Consider the following 22,704-nt stretch of genomic DNA (forward strand, 5'->3'; position numbering starts at 1 on the left):
AACTTTTAGAAACCAACCTTCCATTGACTCTTCTTGTTAATTGTTTTGTTTTTCTTCTTCTCTGATATCACTTCTAATCTTCATTGTTCCTTGTTCAGTGATACTTTGTTTAATTTTGTTAACAGATTTTAACCCAACCCTCAACTTCAAGTAACTTTTCTCTCAGATTTTTTGTCAAGTTGACGCCAAATCTTTTTTCTCGCCCCGGATTTATTCCTCATTATTTTTTTCGGTTTACCTCCGAAGATTACAAAAAAAGTCGCATTTTTCTTTGAAGATTACAAAAAATCCCCATACATTTTTGAAGATTACAAACAAATGTCGTTTTTGAGCTCAAGATTACAAAAAAAAATCACCAAAAACCACCATTTTTTGACTTTAACAGGCTATAACTCGGTCAATACAACACTAATCATCTCTTTCTTTAAACCAGAGTATAGCGCCATCAATGCTCTATAATCAGCAATTTCAACCTTTTTAAAAACCGCGCTCCCCATTACACCCTTGTTATAAACACCTCCGCAATTCCAAAATATTACTATTTTCGCTCATATCTCTACACACACAACTCCGATCACTCTCAAACCAGGTGCATTGTACTCACAATCCCCAAAACCACATACACACCCTTTTACAGCCCGTAAGAAGTGCTAAATTTTGTTCTGGTAAAACTTTGTAATCTTGGTTTGCTTTTTTGAAAATAGTTTGTAATCTTGAAATCACGTTTCCATATGTGCGTAATCTTCAAATCACGTTTCCATGTACAGTTCAAGTTCAATTTCCCATTTTACTACAACAATTTCTACTGGGTCCCCGAGCAGTTTGACTTCCGTAAAATACACCACTTTACAAATCAACTATAACCTGGCCCGGCTTGACTTCCGTAAAATACACTACAAAGTCTACCCCTTGTACACTCTCCTCCTCTATAGATTTGCAGTAAATATATTCCTATTCTATGTGATTACTACTACACTTGCTAGCCTCTCGGTTCACTGCAATTTCACCTATCCTTGTTCGCTTGACGCTCTATTAAATCCTATGACCACCTAAATCACTTGACCTCGGTTCACTTCCCCGGCTAGCTATCCGTGAGTCTCCAAGTTCGACTGACTAGTTGCATTTCTTGACCTCACAGATCGATCATTCAGCGTATATCACTCATTCTCTCTTTCCCATCAACTTGTCTTCTTCATTCATCGTCCACCCATTCCCTGACTTGCCCTGCTAGCCATCCGTGGTTTTCGTCCAATTTGCCTGCCTGTCTTCTGCCCCGCCCATGTTATTCCTCTGATTTTCTAACCCTTCTCACTCTCTTGATTTTTGTCTTGAAATAGATTCCATGAATTTCATCTTCATGACGTGCTTTCACTGATCCACTTCAATAACTTGTCTATCCATACGTATGTACATTTCTGATCCTTTCCTACTTCCACCTGTAATAGCTTGTCTGTCCATTCACTCACAGTACTTCTCAATCCCTTATTTTTTTGAATTTGATCTGCACCCATCTTCCACCCAAATCATTTCTTGCCCTGCGCTTGTCCATCCGTGATTTTCCACTGTCTGACTCCCATGTCCTGACTGTTGATTGACATTTCCAATTTTCTTGAGTTTGTTTCCCTACTTGACAAGTTTCAATTAGACAACTTGCTTGAATTTGCTCCTCTCTCCATTCCTGGTGTAGCTTGCACCCACTGATTTGATATCTCTTTCAAATTGTCTTTTCCAGCTGAAATGACTTTTTCATGAATTCGTAATTTATCCCCTGGGTGCACAGCTTCCGGTTCAAGTAGTAGTCGTATCTTCGTACTTCATTTCATCTGATTGAATAACTGATTGATTGAATATTTTGTTGTTGTCAATTTGTTGTTCAAGAAGAAAAGTGATGTTCTTTGCCAACTATTTTTTTGACCAACTAATTTTTTTTTGTGACGCGTGTCTCCCACACCCCAGATTTCATAGCTATCACAGTCAACACACTCTAACACCTTTAATTAAACTTCCAAACAATAAGCTCACTACTCTGACAATGACTCTGAATTGATAAGCTCTCTGTTAAACCTTTGAAACTCTACCTCACCGCAAGTTGATGTTATTTTTTGAGCTAGTTTTCTTGTAAAATTACCTCAAAAAATTAAGACTCTACTCCCAAAACTTTAAAAAACAATGCAGACTCACTTTAGCTACCTCCTACAGTCCATATTTAAGCTTATATATTGTTTTTTAAGTTTTTTGTGTGCACAAAGTGTTGCCAGAACTCCCGTTCTCGTCTTTTTTTTCCTCAACTTTTCAGTCAATTCAACCTAAAATTTTAAATCTTAAACTTCCCAAAACAATGCAAACTTAATTTACAGGGCCCCTACTATCCCTATCAAGGCTTAGTTTACGTCTACCACTTACTACTGTTGTTCCACTGTCCCTTGATGTCAGGGCCTGGTTCTTTTTTTGCTCAGTTTTTTTTTCAAATCTTCTCTAAAAAACCCACTCCTGCCACTGCCATAATTCAGCCTAGGCTGTTAGACATACGTGATTTACATCAAGACCCTGCCAATCTACAGACCCCATCTAAGTCTACACTGAGCACCTCGTGTCTTTCCCCACATTAATTTTTTGCACTACTTTTTTTTTTTGCCACGTTGAGAAAAAAAAGAAAAAATTTTCACCACTTTTCTTTCCACCAACAACAACAAGATCTTCAATCAATTATGCTGTTCTAGTTCTGACTATCAGAAGTTCAGATTTCCCAGATGTTCAGTTTGCCAGATTTCCCAGATCTTCCAAGTGCTTAGATTTTTGAATTTCCAGAATTGAACTCCAGCTGAACCTGCCACAGTTCTTTCAGGGTGTTTATTGTTAGTTGTTCAATTTTGCAATGTATTCTGTTTTGCCAGATTTGCAAGATTTCCCAGTTTTTCCAACTCATTCCACAATTGTACTGCCATTGAATTGAGATTCACCACTATTCATTTGCTGTTGCACCAACTGTCTAGGTCAGCTATTCATTTGTTCACTTCACCAACTGACAGTTCATTTTGCCATTGACTATTGACTCAGCCAGAATTTACAACTGAAATGACAACAGCTTACACACGGCCATTCAAAAATGAATTTGCAATGATTTCCAGAACTGCCATTGACTACTGAAACTACACTCTGTTGTTATGTTAATTCGACAACTAGAAAACACAACGAAATACATGTCTGGGCATTTGCAATAGCTTACACAATTCATGTTGCAATGCCCATTCAATCTGTCCATCACGACCATGATTTCTACAACTGCCTGACAAACAACAGCATTGACAACGGCACACACACAGCAGCTTATACAATTTATGTTGAATTTCCCACTGCCATTGAGTTACTACGTGTTGTTGAACCACCAAATCCAACAGATTTGCCAACTTTCATACATACCAGCTTGCATTAGAATATTTCACACTGCCATAAACCACTGATACTACATGTTGTTCAACCAGCTTTCACAACGAGATACAAACTGGGCATTCACTATACCTTATACAATAGAACTGACAATTAACTTACACAACGGGCATTCGCATTTCAAACTGCCATTAGATTGCCAAATGCTGTTCACATAGCATCACCTGCCGCACTACGTCTCCTTTTATAATGTCACATATATTAATATACAACGACAAAAAAAAAAAAAAAATAATTCCTTATCCACCTCTTGATACACTGCCACCATAACATGTTGATGTAGATTGACAGCCTCTGCTCGCATTAGTGCCCGCATCCAATGATTAAACACTTTAACTTGACCTTTACTGTACCAACGATCAAATATCATAAAATAGTTTTTTCCCCTATACAATTATCATGATCTTTGTTAATACATCCACATTTTTTACATAACATATCTCTCCCACGAGGTGCCATGAAATATGTTTCAGCAGCGTGTTCTTTCCAATTCTGCCCATCAGGTGCCATACTTTCATTTGCTCCAAGCGATTTCATAAACCATTCTTCAGGTTCATATTTCCCAATTTTTTTCAACACTTTGCAATACAACTTATCCAACACTTGCACCTGAATAGACAAACGATACTGACTTGTTTCAACAAAGGTACAATGCAAGAGTTTACTATCATATTCATTGATCATTGTATCTAAATCATTCTTGACCACCCATTCCAATTGCAACCCACCAAGCCCTTGTTGAACAATCTCACAAACATCATCACCACTCATTTGACCAAAAATAACTCGACACGCCAAGCTCACATGAACAATCTGTCGTCTTTCGCACCATGTCGGAGAACAACCTTCATTGCACATAAAGCACCACTTGCACACACCTTCAACACGAACCACTGGGCTATTATCCAAAGTAGTTAAATAGAATCCAAACCATTTATAAAGTGTGTCGATTTTAATAAATTTATATCTTTCATTAATTTCACCCAACTTGAACTTGGCTCTGTCCATCATACTCTCCTCCACCTGCACCTCTTCCCACACACTTCCACTGTCACATTTCTCATCTGCTCAACAATAGTTTTAGTACAATCTGCCGGTTGCCCACAACAATTGCGATGATCACCCCACTCCAAACCATAAAATTCGCACATTTGTTTCTTGAAACATTCGCTCACTACAAGTTTTCCGTTAGATACTTCATCATCAGCCGAGAGAAATAAAACATACAGCGGTTTCCCACGCAACCGGCCAATGACCTGAATTGCCTCCGGAACAGTCGCTAATGTTTCATAAAAAATTATCAGCTTGATACCAGAAATATCCAAACCAACTGAAGCGGCTTTTGTAGCAAGAATCAAACGTGTCTTTGATATATCCTGGTGTGCTTTCTTGATATCTTTCGTTTCTGACAGAATAACAACAGCATCATCAAACTCTTGACTAATCTCTTTAAGCGTCTCAAGATTGCAAAAGTACACAAATATAATACCATCACTATTGCTCACCAAAAATTGTTTGACAACACCAATCAAATAACCAACTCTCTTCTTGTCCTCTCCAATAAATTCCCTTTCAACATAAACATTTTGATTAGGTTCAGTTTTCACAGTATTGTACACCTTCGGTGCCAACAAATTTTTCTCCATCTCTGTTGCAAAATTCTGCGGCAACGTCGCACTCTCAAATGAATGCAAAATCCGGTAGTGCACTCGGTTCAACCGGCGAAATTCTTTTTCTTCAATCAACACCTGCGCCTCATCGGTAGAGCTGACACTGTTGACCATATTTCTGAGAAAAATTCAAAAAAAAATCACTGACATTCAGCTTTGTTAAACTCTCAACTGTCCCCACAACCAAATCAATACTGCCATCAAACGAGTTAAGATTTCTAACACCAATCACATTAACATACTCTGCCATTCGCTTTTCAAACTCAACTGCAACAACATTATACGGCAACACCAAAAAACTCACTCTTCTTTTGCCACCTTCCCTTCGTTTCATTATTTTATTAGCAAGTATAGGAACCAAAAAGAGATACGTCTTCCCAAATCCAGTAGGTGCAACAATAGCTCTGCTGTTTGCACCAGACCAACATATCTCCAATATCAACTTTTCCTGATCAAAATCCTTCTGCTGGTAGCCACAATCAATTTTTGCTTGTTCAATGTCTTCAAGCTGCAAGCTACTGCAAAGACGCAAAGGAGGTTTAACTGGTTTCAGAATTAACAGCTTTGATGTATTTTGATCAACGTCAATACCGATATATTTTTGGTACAACGCAAAAAAATTGTCTCATTATCATCAGAATCGTTGTACTATGATAGGTATCCCAACCACCAGTGTTACCATACGAGTTGTAAGCACTCATCCAGTGATGCCCTTGGGCCTTTTCGATAACTTCAGTTACCAGTGACATTTGAATATAATTACGCACCATGTACGAAATACCTTGTCTAAGGTACCGCATTTTAATCACGTACTTGACCTCCTCGTGATTTATCTTAGCCACCATCTTATAGAACTTCATCCTGCAAAGTTACAAGATCAACCCGTGGCTTCGTCATCACAGCCTGATGAAACCGACATTTACAATATTGAATTTAGTGACGACGACGACCAACAAGTTCCCTCAACATTGCCTTCGTCTGTCCCAAGTCAACCTCCAGCAAAAAAATTGAAACCCACCCATGGGTTCAACATCACACCAGAATCAACAACCTTGCTGCGTGTCTATAAAATCACAAAGATTGTTCCAAAAGAGATTTCTCAAATTCTTATCAGAGAAAAAAACACCATTGTCGGGTACCGACATGTGACTGTTTATTTGTCAGACGACTACAACCATGGCTCGGTTACTTTGAATCCACAAGACGTTGAAAAGATGCTTGAAAAACATCGTGGCGAAACCTGGCAAACCAAATTGAACGACTTAATCAACAAAATCGCCCCTATTGAATTAGTTGTAAAGAAAACCGGCGAGTGCTGGTATTGGTCGTTTCCTAATCCGGAAAAAATGTTATAGATTGAATATATATTGGTTTTGTGTCTAGATAAAAAACCTTTAAGGGTCTTTCAGTGTTAATACTGATAACCAGCAAATACAACGGTATTACATTGGATATAATGAGTTTGTTCGTTCTTCTACACTAATATAAAACTATGTAAATGTAATTAGAACAAATATAAAGAATATCACCAAACAGTACTCCCAACAATCTCTAAGAAACTTTTTTGGGCCAACTTTCTTGTCAAAAATAAACTTAAAATTGCTGCCACCAACTGTATAAGATGCACCTATTCATGTGCCACTATCTACAATACAACAAAAGATGTAGCTTTTAAGAATATGTGCTCTCTAAATATGTGGTGGTTAAAAATCTGTGGTCAAAGAAAACCAGTGGTCAAACAAAATCAGTGCTCAAAGAAAAGTGCTACCAAAGATGTGCTCAAAAAAAACCTGTGGTCAAAGAAAAAATCTGTGGTCAAAAAACCTGTGGTCAAAGAAAAACAGTGCTAAAACAAAATCAGTGCTCATAGAAAAAACCTGTGGTCAAAGAATACGTGCGGTCAAATCTGCGGTCAAAAAATCAGTGCTCATAGAAAAAACCTGTGCTCAAAGAAAATCAGTGGTCAAATCTGTGGTCAAAGAAAAAATGTGTGCTCAAAGAAAATGTGCGGTCAAACCTGCGGTCAAAAAATCAGTGCCCTTCAAATCTGCGCTCTTTGGCGCTACCCAAAATGTGGTCAAGCAGAGAAAAAAAATGTGGTCAAAACTCGGCGCTACCTAAAAACGTGTGGTCAAAGAAAATCATTAATAACTTGCCACACAAAAAGGGTACAATCACCCTTCCTTTTTCAACCACAAATTCATTGACCTAGCTAACTGTTTACCAACTATCAGTGTACCACCTCTCCTGGTTGTCCGTCCACGTCTTTCCAAAAACAACCAAAAATCGCTGTTTTTCAAAAAATTCTGATTTTTCGGGTCGTGCGCACAAGAAAATCATTTTTTCTCCGGCCCCTGAATTTTTAACCTTTATCTGATCAACAACAACTCAGTGTATACTAAAGTTATAAACCTAAAAACTATATAGTTTATCTCCCTGAGTTATGTAGATTCCTATGGTACCCTTACTTTTTTGCTAGCACCTAAATTGGGTGAGCTATAATGTGCTAACAAACATGTGGTCAAGAAATGTGGTCAAGAAAAAAACATGTGGTCAAGCTAACAAACTTTGTTAGCACATGTGGTCAAAAATGCGCGGGTAGCGGTAGATGGCCAATCAAACTCCCAACGCAAACTCTATTCACATTAAACGTATAACCCGAGTATATCGTAATCCCACCTGCTTACTGATACTCTGGGAGATATCCAGCAAGTGACCATCCTGAGTAGTAGACCCACCAAACGATTCCTCAACATGATCTGGCTCTAGTGACTTTGCCATTCCAACATGTGTGCTTTGTATTCCATTTGTTTGCGATAAATTGTTTTGAAGTGATGAATTTTTTTTTTGGGTTAATCATAGGTCGTGCACCATTTCCAAAACGTATGTCTAATCCAAATCAAGTTATTTTGGGGACGCTTGTCACCCCCTTAATACCGGATGAGAGCTTGTACTGATGCTAGATGTTCTACGAATGGGAGCTTGTACCGATGCAATGTCATTTACGTATGTATTTGAGTTCAGCCAAGGGGTTGGTTTTTGATCTACCCCTAGAGTAATTTGTTTGTGTGTTTTTGGTGTAGTTTCTCTACAAAAATAGACCAAAAAAGCATCAGAGACTGTATTCCCACAAGAACATCTACATTTCTCTAATGAGAAGACCACTTATCAACCAATCCTTTGTTGACTATTCCTGGCTCATAAAACTACTACTGCAGAATTCCTCTTTTTGGTCTCATCGGACCAAATCAATATTCTAGTTTTCGTCTGCCCACACGCAAATCTCAAAGATCTTCGAGTTTTAATTTCAGATCTAACTTTTGGTTCGCTCAAGTTTTCACGAAATAGACATGTCGGAAATCTTGGCCAAAACAAACAACATGTCCACAAAAGCTTGTACCTGACACCCAGTTAACCTGCGTTTCCAATGTTCCCACCTTGCCCCTCAGAAACTGACTTCAAATGAACATACACGGGCTCGAATAAAATCATGGAGAGATTGCTAAAAGGAAGCAGATAAACCCCGACGACAAGATACACCCCACGTGAGGCATCAAACAGTTAAAGTCTGGTTCTACTTAGAAATACAATTGAATAGATGTTATGGATTGAAACGTGCATTATCAAAGATACTAGTTAAGACCATTAATCATCTGTTCATTGTGAAGAAACAATCTGAATATATTATTTACTGTTATGGACAATCAATTCGTTTGATTCTCATTCTACGATCAAAGTACTACGTCTGTGTATCGTACATATTCCTTTGAAAGATTCAGTGGTCAAGCCTTACTGAAAAGATGAACAATATTTATCCCCTCCAAGTGAATACATTCCTGACAATTGTACGGTGTGTCGAAGAATAAACACATTATCTCACAAAATACTCATTATTGAACTAATAGGAGACAAGAGATACCATTATGAATTAGATTGTATACAAAGGTTCAAATGGAATAATCCTAACAATTTTAATGCCGAACCAGCGTTTATCAGATTGTATTTGTGATTATACACCAGCCATACGACCTATTCTTAGTAAATTAAGGTACCTGACCATTATATGCTAAACCAATCTGTTTATACGTCATGATTGTTCCGTCTAGTTGGCACGATTATTCCACTAAAAGCTAATGAAATGGGCTTCAACCCCCAATATAGAGTTCATTTTCCGATACTTAGCTTAGGATCATCAGAGTAGGCTTTCTCTACATTGTAATACATATAACAAGTAAATCATGTATATTAAAACCCTAAACTAATACCTCCAATTTTCTAAAAAAAATTGGATCGCTATTGAATTGTTTGTTAGTAAGGTACAGCACAGTAATATCTGTAACTGAAATTGTAAATCAACCCCAACGAAAATTAAATACAAAAAGGCACCCCGTGGAAGTCAAAAGAACATTCCCAAATACCAAAACATGATAATCATAAAAGGGTGCATCTTATCATTCAAACGATTGATCCAAGACCGGAAATACACAGACACTCCTTTCGTACGAAACCCATGGTCAACAGATTCCTCAAAATACTTTCAAGGAGACATGGCCGATGCACTTGTCTTATGAACAAGTTGTAGACAGCAGGGGAAAACGTATGGTATATGTATGTGCACCCAGTCCCCGTGGTATGACAATATTTGGTGTTGTCTACCGGCCAAGCCCTAGCAACCACAATTGAGTTATCGTTTGAGCAAGAGTTAACAAAATATCAATATACGAACACATACTCTCGATTATAATTTCCCAACCAAAATATTTTCTGCAACACGTACATGCATGCCCTAACCAAAAAAAACCACGCCATGTTTAATAGTTAGGGTTGGCCTTAATTGCCTTGTTTTCTTTCTCTGGTACTGCAATCCAGCCAAGCCCATAACGGAACGAGGGAACCGCGCTCGAGGCGGGTCTTGATATTAACATTCCCCTATTCAATGCATACCCTACGCCTCAACTAGAATCCCTCTAACTTCTGGTTTATTATGACTCAACCATGACATCAGGGATATGTGATATGTAATCAATTCGTCTAGGGATTGATTCTGGTCCACAAATAACCACTAGTCGGTTGTACTACACTCTCTTTATCATTTTATATATATTGTTTTATAAAGCTATATATGTAACGAAAAACCCAAGAATTAAAAAACAGCAAACATTAAAAAAAAAAAAAACAAACTAAACAAAATTGTACAGATGAGAAAAGAATTATAAGATTGTTCTTTAAATATGAATTGAATCACTAAATGAATGGAATGTAGATGCGGTGGATGGTGGGGCCAGACACGTTGGAGCTAAAATCGGAGTACTTGGTGTAGACGACGATGTAGATGAAATAGATGGTATTGGCGATGTAGAAATTGAACTATTGTTTGAAGACGAGGATACTAATGGATTGTTGTGGGTGGTGGTTGAACTATTGGCAAAACAATAATTGTTCAACAAATCAGCATAACTTAAACTTGAAAAATCAGGTCTACTGAGATTAGAAGTGGTGGGTGTATGATTGCGTTGATGTCTCTGAGAATATCTTGGCCTTGGTTGATTTGTAGTAGAACCAACAATATCATTTGATGAATACGACTTGTTCAAGACTGGACGTGATACTGTTGGTTTGATAAGATCTTCGAAATTGCGTTGCAGAGTTGTCTTCTTCTTGATTTGTGTGTCTTGTTGATGTAACATTAATTTAGAAACCAATTCATTAAATTGAGGAAACTCATCATCTTTCTTCACAGTCTTGCTGCCACCAACAGAAGTACTTGAACTATTGTTGATGACATTTCTATCAATACGAGTCAACTGGAATTGGTAATTCTTGCCAAAATTATTATCCCAGTACTCAGTGCCATTAACCTGATATTTGATACACATTTGTAATTGAACATTCTTACCATCTGAAGAAATCAAATCATCCAAACTGATCTTGAATTTAAACTGATCAATCTTATCGCTGATCGATTTGAAATAATTAATCACTGCTTGCCCACCAAATATAACACTAGTCTTCCAATTGTTTAATGTCAATTTAAGGAAAACCTTCTTTTCAAATGCTAAATTTTGAACATTGACCAACCCATAAAGAAAAGTCTTACCATCTGTCTTTAACACATATGCCGAAGGCAACCAAACAATGGATTCCTTGGAGTTGACCATTTTGGGAATATTATGTGAAGTCAATCTATACTCAGAACTTCTTGGTGCAGTCTTACCAACACCCGAACTTGGCAAAAACTTGTTGGTTTTGTTAAGCTGTTTCGGTGCTGACCAGTAATCATCTTCATCATCTGACGAGGAGGATGAATTATTCAGTTTATCCCAATTCCATTCAAATCCCTGGCGACGACGACGGTTGGGCTTATTCTTCAAAAACGTATACACTTCATCATCAACATCAACATCTTCAAATCCAGATTCAAATTCACATGGTGGAGATGTGCATGGAGAATTGGCCAACGACACCGTACTAGGAGAATCACAACCATCAAACATCTTGACATTGGCTAATCGTGATGCAAAACGAACCGACTTTCTCGTGCTGCCTTTATTTCCCATTGCTGATAATTGCGGCGTGGATAATGAACGTTGTAATAGACTCGACAATTTTAACGACGACTTGACAATCTCACCCGACTTTTTACGAATTAGAGTTGATGGTCTAACAACGTCTTCTGTGGCGGTAGTACTACTCTCAGAAATGTTCACTTTAGGTGGCACATAATAGTTTGGTATTTGAATCTTCTTGCGCACTTGTGGTTGTGGTTGTGGTGTTGGCGACACAGATGCTGTGAATTTAATGGTAGATGCATTTGAGTCAAGTGATTCAGAAGACGACCCATGTTTCAAGTAGTTGGGAGTATTGGTTAACAAGTTTGTGTAGGGTCTAATTGATTTTGGTGTGGCGGTAGAAACAGCGGTTCCTTTTTCTGTTATTGTGGTAGACATGATTGATATGCTATAGTTTATGTAACAAAAATGAACAGATTAGTAATCCAGTTGGAATGTTGTCTATATATGTGCGGACTGTGATAGATAAGTGTGGAAATTCTGCTCTTTGTTCTCCTTTGTCTTGTGTTTAAAGTTCTTATCTACTACCCCTTTGAAACAAAGAAAACTGTGATAAAAATTACCTCTAGTGGTTGTTAGTTGTTTCTCTCTTTAAGGGGATGTGAAATACTTTCTAGAGAGGAATATGATTTTCGTTGATGATAAGAACCAAGAACAAAAGAAAGACAACAACAAAGAGAAACAACCAAAAGTAAAAAATAAAAAATAAAAAATTGTATATAACTGGTCTTTGGGATAGGGGTGGGTATATATATAATCTCTATTACTAATGCACTTTTAATTAGGGAAATGTGAAAATTCTTCTTCTTCAATTTTTGTTGGTCCTTTTATTATTTTTTAGTAATAAAAAATATTATCTTCCTCTTTTCTTTTTAATTGCTCTAATGGTTTTGTGTTATAATCTTTTCCAGAAGAAAGAGGGGGTGCAAAAGGAAAGGAGGGGGGCGTGGAGTTTTCCATTTCGCGTGAAATTTACAATTTTTGTGGTGTGTTCTCATACATAAAAACTAATTACTCATTGTTCTTACCAACTACAGCCTAATAAAAATTATGCCTCAACAAAAGAATACTCGGTTGGCTTACACCTTGGAGCCAAAAAAGCTCAATGGTTGGGTTGGTGTGTGGCTATTATGCTAAGAAAAAAGAATGACAAGAAAAAAAAAAAAGTGTGTGATAGAAATAATTATCCATAAGCGCGGTAGTGGCAGTGGGAAATGTGTAATAAAACTCTTTGCTTTGTTGGGTTAGGAAGAGATTGTCAGGTCAATGTAATTTCCAGGGTGCGGGGGGGGGGGGGGAGAATAGAACGATAGTTGGTGCCAGCGGAATGGAAGGACGGGGGTGTACATATAATTGCGCAGAATAAAATGAATTCAATATTATCTCTCTCCTCCAATTTTGTGGCATGGTTATCAGATGATTGGCGTGCACATTAAATTTTCTAGTCATGCGAAATTACACAAACTATTTATTCGTATTATATCCTTCTTTCCCACACACCTGGCTTATTGTACGGAACAAATGGATTGGTAGTGCTGGTAGTATAACAAGAAGGGCATTACATATAAACTATCCAGAGAAAACTATAAGCTTTTAAACTTCATTATATATCATTCGATTTTATGGAGATAAACTAAAACTTGAAACATACGATTTATGCTTTGAAGCTGGTGTGGGAATATGTGAATAATTGCCTAATATCCTGGCCAGGTTTGCTCGTATGTGGCTTCGGATTAATCAGGATGACTAATTTGTTTATGCTACGTCAAGGCACATGTATGGTAGTCATTATATTTCTCCGAGTTTTTCCTTGACAACGTAAGTGATTATCACTTTTGCTTCTTTGCTTTGCAACTCTTTAAAGGGGATGGAAGGCAGTGTCAGGAGGGTTTATACACAGTAGCCAAATTACCTCTTGCAACAAAATCGGATGGCAGCTTCTTTTATTTTAAGCATGGCGTATGCCCCCCCCCTCTCTTGTGGAGTTTTGGAATATAGATAACACCCAGATCCAAAAGACTGACCCGTCAATGCCGTCAGAATGAATGACTAATTGTTCTCTCTAGTTCAACCTTGTAATCAACTTCTGGAGATACTAGAATATATAATTTCCCGGCACGATAAAAATAAATTGCAGTACTCCTTGATTGGACGATTTGGTCTAGTAACAGTTGCTGTCAATTAGTATTTGATATAATAATTTGGAGTGTTGTCGATTGATATTATTATTCCAAGACTTTTCGGTGTAGTCAATGAAAATATTAATTGGCATTTCTCCACTTTTTCTCTTCCAGCCCCCCTCCCTCAACCTTTGTAGAAGCACTCCATTCAAGGAATTGTCAACCACAAGAAACGGAGAAAACTTGATAAATGTGGAGCAAGTGAACTGAACGAGAACAATCACGCACATTTACATTTGCTAATCAACTTCCAGAGTCACAAAAAATAATCACCATACTTGGCTACCATATACGATACGGAGTTTGAAACTTGAACTCTAAATTAAGTTGGTGTGCAGATTCTCTGCTTTGTGTAACTATATCTGGATTCAACAAAAAATATGCGCAGATTCTTAGAAGCCCAAGAAAAAAATTTTTTTTTTCATTTTTGTAAAGAGAAATTGCGACTCCGGAGTCAATCTCATCATTGTTTCTCCAAATTCTTAATTAAGTCTAATTACACGACTCAAAAGTCTTTCACGGAGTTCAATGTCCATTTCACGTACCGATATTATTCTTTGCTGGCTTCTTTATGAGTCTGCAAAATGTAAATAACAATGTAGATTTAAATTCTATCATCCGCATTTATCTTGTCGCTGATAAGATAAAAGCTGCGGTTTCTCGAAAATTGTAGCATTTTCTCCCCATAAAATTACTCCAGATGGAGAACCCAAAAAGGATACAAAACTTTAAAAGGATTTGATGGTATTGATAAGTTATAAAAAGAAAGAGATCACAATGTTGATCAATTAATTGTTTGATTGATCTAAATGATAGTTGCCCATTATCACAAAGACTTGTAGAGGACTGGTTTTGTGTGTGATGGAAGAAAAGGTCGTGTCGTGTTTTTGCTTCCAATCCAAGATGTAATTGTGCACTCTGATGGTGGAATGGCAAACACTAAGAGTTGGCAGTTGCAAAATTCTCATCACGTCAAGGTCTAGACAAATATGATGAGTGAGGGGTAGTTTAAATAGCAAAGGGCCCGCCTTAATGAACTCACCCCTCCTCCTCACTGCTCACATACAAATCTATGCAAGTCATCAAGACAACAAGGGGTAAACTTTAATACAGACCCCCCACCAACTTTTTTTTTCTTGTTTCAATTTCCCAACAAATATGCCTAAACAACTAAATTAGGTTACATCGATTAACATATGTAACATCTATTCTTCTACTGTCGCTGAAACATTGAAAACTAAAATTCCATTTCAGTATATATCTTTGCGTGTTTTTGTGTAGTTATACTCTTATAGCTTATTTTAGTCCAATAATATCCTACCGATACTCTCACATAAATAATTGAGGTAAAACCGTACAACTCAAGTACATTCTAATCATCGCCACAACAAATACAAGATTCGATGGGATTTTTTGCACCCCCTGGTTAAAACAATGATTTATTTATTCTCCTATCAATATTAAAGAATCGTGCATATAGAATAACTCTATCTCTACTCCTTTCAAAAAAGAAAATGCATATAATCCAGTTTTATTGATCTGCTTTATGGGATGATCTAAACTATACGCTTTTCTATAGATGTGTGCATGATTGATGGTATTCCTTATCATTTATGAAAAACCAGGTTCTTCTTCCACATTAGCAAGAGAAAATTTTTTTTTTCACTATTCTAAGATGAGATTGGAAACTAAGAAAAGTTTTTAGTAACACAATGACTAAAAACCAGCTTAACTAAAATCCCGGTTTAGTAAGTATTCATTCAATTTAACTGAATTGGGATAATTTGAGTCTTGAATATTCAATTCTCCCAACCACAGACTCTATTATTTTGCATGTATTAGAAGATATACCTCCCCAAAAAGATTAGTTGGCTCTCCCTTTACAATCGTAATTTGTATTATTTTGGGTATATACCCTAATAGTTTTCATTTCTTCCGAAGATCCTCCAATTAGTTCTTCCCCACTTGGCTCCCCACTTACACACCAACATTTTTGTAGCATATTAAATTGCCAAATTCTTGACTTTTAAGCCTTGATTATTTCCATTTCTTTGTGTCAACTTGTTTGATGGATATTATTCCTTTGCAGCCAACAATATGGTTCAACGTTGCTCTAAATCACTACCACGTACGAAAATAACTCATTGGTAACAGTTTGGGTACTTATTTGTCCAGAAAGTATAGTCCAATTCAAGTCGACGCCTTTATATTCATCTTGTGAAGCTCTTGAGAAACAAACATTAAATTCATACATCTGTGGCAACTTTTCGTTCAAAAATATTGCAAAAAAAAAATTCGAATCTCTATCATTCCAGATGAAAAACTGAACCACCTATGGAAATACATATTTGTTGTTCTATAAAAACAAGAATAAAAAAACACAACCTAATAGCATTTCCCAAACCACAACCATCTATTTGCCATTGCCATCCATTGATGGGCATTCCACCAGCCCAATTCATCCAATTTGTGATTTTCTCTTGTAACATAGATCGGCTACTAATTCCCACTAAAACAATGGTAAAAAAAAAAAAAAAACTTTTATTGTGATGTCAAAATAACCTTGTACTAGCCACAAGTTGAATTTCAAAAATCATGAACCGTCAAACCCTTGGAATTTTAGCCGAAAAAAAAAAAAAATACTTCTCGGAATATTCATCCAATCAAGAATCCCAAAGGTATAGCAACTTGCTTGGTATGCTAACTCCTCTTGGCATATAACTGAATGTTTTACATTTTCAAATCCTGTTGTCATTCACAACCAGTCCTATCAGTTTTGTGTCTCGTGCACATTCAACGAATTAGCGTCGATCCAAATATGATTACTAAATCTTCCCAAACAATACATCCATAGAATTGGACCTGACAACGTAATTGTCAAGTCCATCTGCACCTTAATAGTTAACCAAACCACTATATATATCCAAATAATGTCCACAATTTTCTTCCATTCACCAAACAAACACCATCAGACATGTCAATGGATAAAACCCTTGGTTCTCCCAAAGATTCAACTTCAGTAAACACCATCGAAAATGTGGATTTACAATCACAAGCTGATGAAATCTTCTACCATGATTCTCGATTATCCCTGTCTTTGAGTTCCCGATTGATTCTGATGATTTCCTTGGTGGGTGTTATTGGAACTGGTCTATTCTTAAGGTATGTTTTTCCATCCATATATCTCGGTCTTGGTTATACTAACACCCCATACAGTTCCGGAGGAACATTAGCAACTGCAGGCCCATTAGGAATGATAATTTCTTACATCTTTGTTGCCACGGTCATTGGCGCAAACCAAATTGCTGTTACCGAAGTCACTTGTTTGATGCCCATCACCAGTGGCTATATCAGACACGCAGAACACTTTGTTGACCATTCTCTTGGATTCGCAATGGGAATCTGTAATATCTACCTGGCAGTAATCCCAACCGAATTATCAGCCGTCGCTCTTATCATGACATACTGGTCAGACTTAAGTCCTGCAGTGTTTGTTACTATATTTGGAATCGTCATAGTCGTCATCAACTCATACAACGTCAGATGGTACGGAGAAATCGAGTTTTGTTTTGGGGTTTTGAAAATACTTTTGGTCATTTGTTTAATTATTGTTGGATTGGTTATAGACTTGGGCGGCGCCCCCAACCACGAACGTCTTGGATTCCGGTACTGGAAAGACCCTGGCCCATTTTCAGAAAGATACGCTACTGGTGCATTAGGAAGATTCTTAGGGATCTGGAAAAGCGTTGGAACGGCAGTGTACACATTTTCAGGGATCCAATCGGTTTGTCTTCTTGCTGGAGAATCGGAATACCCACGAAGAGCTATTTATCGTGCTGCCAAAAGAGTGTTTTATCGAATTGCCATCCTCTATTTCACAACCGTATTGGTTTTATCAATGATTGTTTCTCACACCGATCCAGCAATCAGTAAACCCGATGGCACTGCCAGAGGCTCAGCATTTGTTGTCGCAATACAACGGTCAGGAATCAAAGTGTTGCCACACATCGTTAATGCAGTGGTCTTGACATCTGCATTATCTGCAGCAAATTTGGATATTATTCGATCAAGTAGAATTATCTATGCCCTTGCTAGCAAACGCCAACTCCCAAAAATATTCCTCAAAGTCAATAACTATGGCTTACCATATGTTGCAGTGGCATTCTGTTGTTCATTCTTACCCTTGGCATACATGACCGCGAATGCCACCCTGGCAGCAGTTTTCAGCTGGTTTCAAAACATCACATCCTCATGCACTTTGCTCAACTGGAGTATCATCTCCATAAATCACATAAGCATGAGCAGAGCATTGCGGGCTCAAGGTTATACAAGAGATGATTTACCTTATAAATTTGCTGGAGGGGAATTTGCCGCTTATTATTCATTGTTTTTCGCCATCATTTTCTTGCTAACTGGCGGGTTCCCAGTGTTTATTAAAGGATATTGGCAGTTTTCCACCTTTTTCAGTTCTTATTTTATTATTCCCCTTGTGTTGGTCTTCTACACCTTTGGCAAACTCTTCTGGAAAACAAAATTAAAGACTCCTTATGATGTCCCATTGAAACCTTTATTCTTTGACGTCCAACAACGTCCCGAACCTCCTTACCCAAAACTTAAAGGTTGGCAAAAGTTAACTTGGTTATGGGCTTGAATGGTGTTATATAGGTACATATTCTATAAGTATTCTCGCTATTTTTTGGCACCGTATCTAGAAACCGCTTTACCATCTGGAATAGTAAACAACACAGCCGGTTTACCATCATATGGCTTATCTACTCTAAAGTAACCTTTTCTTTCAAATTGAATAATATCACCAGCCTTCAATTTTCCAACATTCAAATCAGCAAACCCTTTAGTGTGGAATTCAGTTTCCGGAGTAATGAAATCTTCAAAATTGTCATTTTCATCTAACTTGTCTTTAGTAATCAAATGATCGAAATCAACCATATCAATTTCAACTTTATCTTTGGTATCAGCCAACCAAGTAATCTTCTTAGAAGTCTTACGGAAATCACCTTCCAAATGTAAATTGGCTTCAACTGATTTAACAACATCACCTTCTTTGTTGACTTTGGAAACAATAATATTACCCCAGTCCATAAAAGTAACTTCTTCACCTTCACTCAAATCAGCATCTTCTTGGTCAATCAAAACTTGAGCAGCAAAAATAACATCCTTGTTACCAACCTCGGGGTTCTTTTTATGTTTAGGTTTCGATTCAGTGTATGGTTCTTTTGGCCCGTTTAATAATCTCACTGGTACAACGTTCTTGGCATCAACAGCAGTGAATCTTGGCGCAACAGGATCAATGATCTTTTTGTTCATGGCCCAAATAACTGACCACTCCAAGTTAATAATGTTCCTTGAAGGACCTTGTGAAATAATGAAATTTCTCAACCCTTCAACTGTCATACCTCTTCTTCTAACCCCTCTAACAGTTGGGAATCTTGGATCATCCCAGTTGGAAACGTAATTCTTGTCAACAAACCATTGCAACTTTCTCTTTGACAACAAAGTCCTAACAAAGTTAACTCTTCCGAAATCCCAAATAGCAACTGGACGCAAACCCAAAGCTTTTTGCATCCATTCATATTGCGGATTACGGTCTCTGTATTCGTTGGTTCTCAAGGCATGGGTGACCCCTTCAATCGAATCAACAACAGGAACACAGAAATCATAAATTGGGTACATCTTCCATTCAGTGCCAGTTCTGTGATGAGGTGTCAAGTTACATCTGTAAATAACCGGATCCCTCAACGCCTTGTTTGGAGCCTTGTAATCAATCTTGGCCCTCAAACAATTTTTCAACCCTTCTTCAGTCCCATTCTTCATTTCCTCAGTGAAAATTCTCAAGTTTTCTTCAACAGACCTTTCTCTTCTTGCTGATGCATCACCCACCATTCTTTGTTCTCTCATGGTGTCAACTGGAGTGTCGTCACAATAAGCATTACCGTCTTTGATCATCTTAACAGCCAAGTCGTACATGGTTTGGAAATAGTCTGAAGAGTAAGTCACTTGGTCACCTTTAATACCCAACAATTCTAAATCTTCAATAATAGAATCTTGGAACTCAACTTTTTCCTTAGTTGGGTTGGTATCGTCAAATCTGATAATTAACTTACCGTTGAATTTATGGGCAAAATATTCATTCAAAACGGCAGCTTTGGCATGACCAATATGCAAATAACCAGATGGTTCTGGTGGGAAACGAGTGACAACTTTACCCATTTCAGCCCCGGGCAAGTCAATTTCAAAACTGGCCTTGTGGGCTTCCTTCTTACCACCGGCAGCAGCAGTCTTGGCCGATTTAGCAGCTTTTCTCAATTCTGCCAATGATTTAGTCATTAACTCAACAGAACCTTCAAATCTTTTGTCATCGGCCAACAAATTGTACCATCTGGAAATATTAGCGTAAACACCATTTTTGATAACCGAGCCCATCAACGCATTGGCTCTCAAAACACCCCAAATGGCAATATCGGCTAACGAGTATTGGTAGCCAACAATAAATGAACGGAAGTTCAAGTGATGATCAAGTTTTTCCAAATCAACTGCCAATTCTTTGAAATTCTTGACATACAATTTGGTCAAGGCAAATTTGATCCATTCCTGGGATTTGCTTCTTTCCGGTAACAATTCAGGTAAAGTTTGTGACAAATAATCCAAAGCATCTAACTGATCAATAAAAGTTTCTCCACCTGGTGTAACCAATTTGATCGATTCCTTAGAATCAACGGTTTTGTCATCAACAAATTCAATTGGGATCGACACATCAACATCACTTGAGTTGATAAATTGAACTGCAATTAATACAGGATAAGGAACATTTGGAGCCTTTCCGGCAACAGATAAACTGAATGACATAGTATAGTCAGAGAATTTGGAGAAGAAAACTTGTATGTAATGTATCGCAAACTATCAGCTAAAAAAAATTTTTTTTTTTTTTTTCAATGGGTACCGGTAGTGCATAGCGTGACAAATAATCAGCTGTCTATTGTAATTTGTAACTTTGCTATCGTCAATCTTGGTTATCAGTTTGCAGGGTACCATGAGTGGGAATTCTCATAGCACGAGACTTTCATCTAACAGACCCACAGCAAAACGGTCTCCTTCCATTCTTGTTACTGATGTCAGAAGCGATAAAGTCAAAGGGGCAAGAGCTCCATTTGCTGGTCAAAGCTACAAAAAGCAACAGCAACAGTTACAACAACATTCCAATTACAGCTTCCAACAACTGCAGCATCTCAATGCTTTACAACTGCGATTCAAAAATAAATATACTGATATTTCAGTAGACAAATTATTAAGCAAGTCAAGTGATATTCCTTCCGGGTTGAGTAGATTACCCCCTCGATTAACCAGGCAAAGCTATGGTAGTTCTTCATCTTCGCCGCCACCACCCATTCAAGGCTCATATGCAGCAGAACCAAGAAGAAATATAAGAAGCATCCCCAAACTTTCTCAATCACTACCATCAAGAACGTCGAAAACGTCCCAGAAATTGGTTTTGATTCCTGATCACCAAAGACTGCCTTCACCCCCAACGTCTTCTGCACACGAGACAGCCAGCGCTGAATTACAAGCACAAATGATGCGCTCAAGAGCAGAGTTGATGCCAAAGGAAAAACGAGCTGAAGAGTTTAGCCGAATGACCGCTTATTTTATATGTGAAGAATTCAACTTAACCGAGGTAGCAAAGTTTTTGCGTAAAAAGCATGAAGTGAAACCAAGGCTATATGACGAGGCATTATACGTACCTTATGCACTCCCCTTATTACCAGGAAGTGATGGTGTCCGAGTTAAATCAAATAATACCGCAAAACTATTAGCCAAAAACAAATACATGGAGACAATGATCAACAAAAACGAACAGAAAACTCATCTCTACGAATACTATTCTGGCGTAGAAACACCCGAAGACGCAAATAATTACTCCATGGATCCGGAATTCGAAAATGTCGATAGCAATACACCCTTTGAACCGTCAGAACCTCAATATTTTGCTCCCCCTTTAGAAACTAGCAGGGCTAGTGAAGACAATGAAAGTACCAACAGCAAAAAGAATGTCCCGGGTTCTACGTCTGCTTCTGTCCAGGACGTGTCCAAGCACCATGCAGAAATGTTTGTTTTTGAATTTGGTGTTATTGTGTTTTGGAATTTCTCAGAAATCCATGAAAAGAATATTCTTGCAGATTTAGCCTTTTCAGACAAAGACTTGCTAATCAACCCCATTGATGAACAAGATATTGAGACCGAGGAATTCCATTATGAATATGATCATCAGATCCTTCGTCCAAGGATTTATAACGACATGATAACTTTGAGAAGCGCCGACCATTTGATCAAGCTTACCATGTCATATGCCATAGCACAACTGACAAAGTTGGAACTCTTTGAGACAAGAATCGTGAAAACCTTACATGTCATTTCAAAACTTCCAAAAAAACTTGCACTTTCAGGGAAAATTGGAATAGATCATGTGAAATTAGTTAAAAAGAAGGGTAAACTACTCAAAATTAGAGTAGATATCAATTTGTCAAGTTCAATTTTGGACACACCAGAATTCTTTTGGTCAATGGAGCCAGCATTGCATCCGTTATATAATGGCGTAAGAGAATATTTGGAACTCGATCAACGTGTACAAGTCTTGAATGACCGTCTTCAAGTCTTCCTAGAATTTATTGAGTATGTGGATGAGAAAAGCTCTAGTCGAATAACCTGGATGATTATTGCCATCATCACACTCAGTTTGCTGGTTAGTTTATTTGAACTTTCTCTCAATCTTTTCTAGGCTTAATATAATTCCTTAGTATTTGTTAACCGACAGAAAAAAAAAAG

At 37.6% G+C, this 22,704-nt stretch overlaps 4 protein-coding genes and 1 pseudogene across 4 annotated transcripts, besides 1 other annotated feature; 2 read left to right on the forward strand and 3 right to left on the reverse strand. All coding sequences in view use genetic code 12, as the record gives it.

Moving 5' to 3' along the window:
- Window positions 1–3,837: 3,837 nt before the first annotated feature.
- On the reverse strand, window positions 3,838–5,926 carry CD36_70010 (annotated as a pseudogene).
- Window positions 3,838–5,926: a sequence feature (incomplete sequence, apparent frameshift, probable pseudogene;~Similar to C. albicans YRF1, (HPR5)).
- A 4,416-nt stretch (window positions 5,927–10,342) lies between these two features.
- CD36_70020 (serine/threonine-protein phosphatase 1 regulatory subunit, putative) lies at window positions 10,343–12,064 on the reverse strand (the record flags this gene model as incomplete). The annotated part of the gene is made up of 1 exon (XM_002421177.1): window positions 10,343–12,064. The coding sequence occupies one exon, from the start codon at window positions 12,062–12,064 to the stop codon at window positions 10,343–10,345; it is 1,722 nt and encodes a 573-aa protein (XP_002421222.1).
- Window positions 12,065–16,840: 4,776 nt separating this feature from the next.
- Window positions 16,841–18,517, forward strand: CD36_70030 (dicarboxylic amino acid permease, putative; the record flags this gene model as incomplete). Its single annotated transcript, XM_002421178.1, has 2 exons — window positions 16,841–17,028; window positions 17,083–18,517. The coding sequence occupies 2 exons, from the start codon at window positions 16,841–16,843 to the stop codon at window positions 18,515–18,517; spliced, it is 1,623 nt and encodes a 540-aa protein (XP_002421223.1).
- A 38-nt stretch (window positions 18,518–18,555) lies between these two features.
- CD36_70040 (glutamate-tRNA ligase, putative) lies at window positions 18,556–20,730 on the reverse strand (the record flags this gene model as incomplete). Its single annotated transcript, XM_002421179.1, has 1 exon — window positions 18,556–20,730. The coding sequence occupies one exon, from the start codon at window positions 20,728–20,730 to the stop codon at window positions 18,556–18,558; it is 2,175 nt and encodes a 724-aa protein (XP_002421224.1).
- Window positions 20,731–20,914: 184 nt separating this feature from the next.
- Window positions 20,915–22,657, forward strand: CD36_70050 (sporulation protein, putative; the record flags this gene model as incomplete). Its single annotated transcript, XM_002421180.1, has 1 exon — window positions 20,915–22,657. The coding sequence occupies one exon, from the start codon at window positions 20,915–20,917 to the stop codon at window positions 22,655–22,657; it is 1,743 nt and encodes a 580-aa protein (XP_002421225.1).
- Window positions 22,658–22,704: the final 47 nt, after the last annotated feature.

This window comes from Candida dubliniensis, chromosome 7, assembly GCF_000026945.1.
Source record: "Candida dubliniensis CD36 chromosome 7, complete sequence".
NCBI lineage: Eukaryota > Fungi > Ascomycota > Pichiomycetes > Serinales > Debaryomycetaceae > Candida > Candida dubliniensis.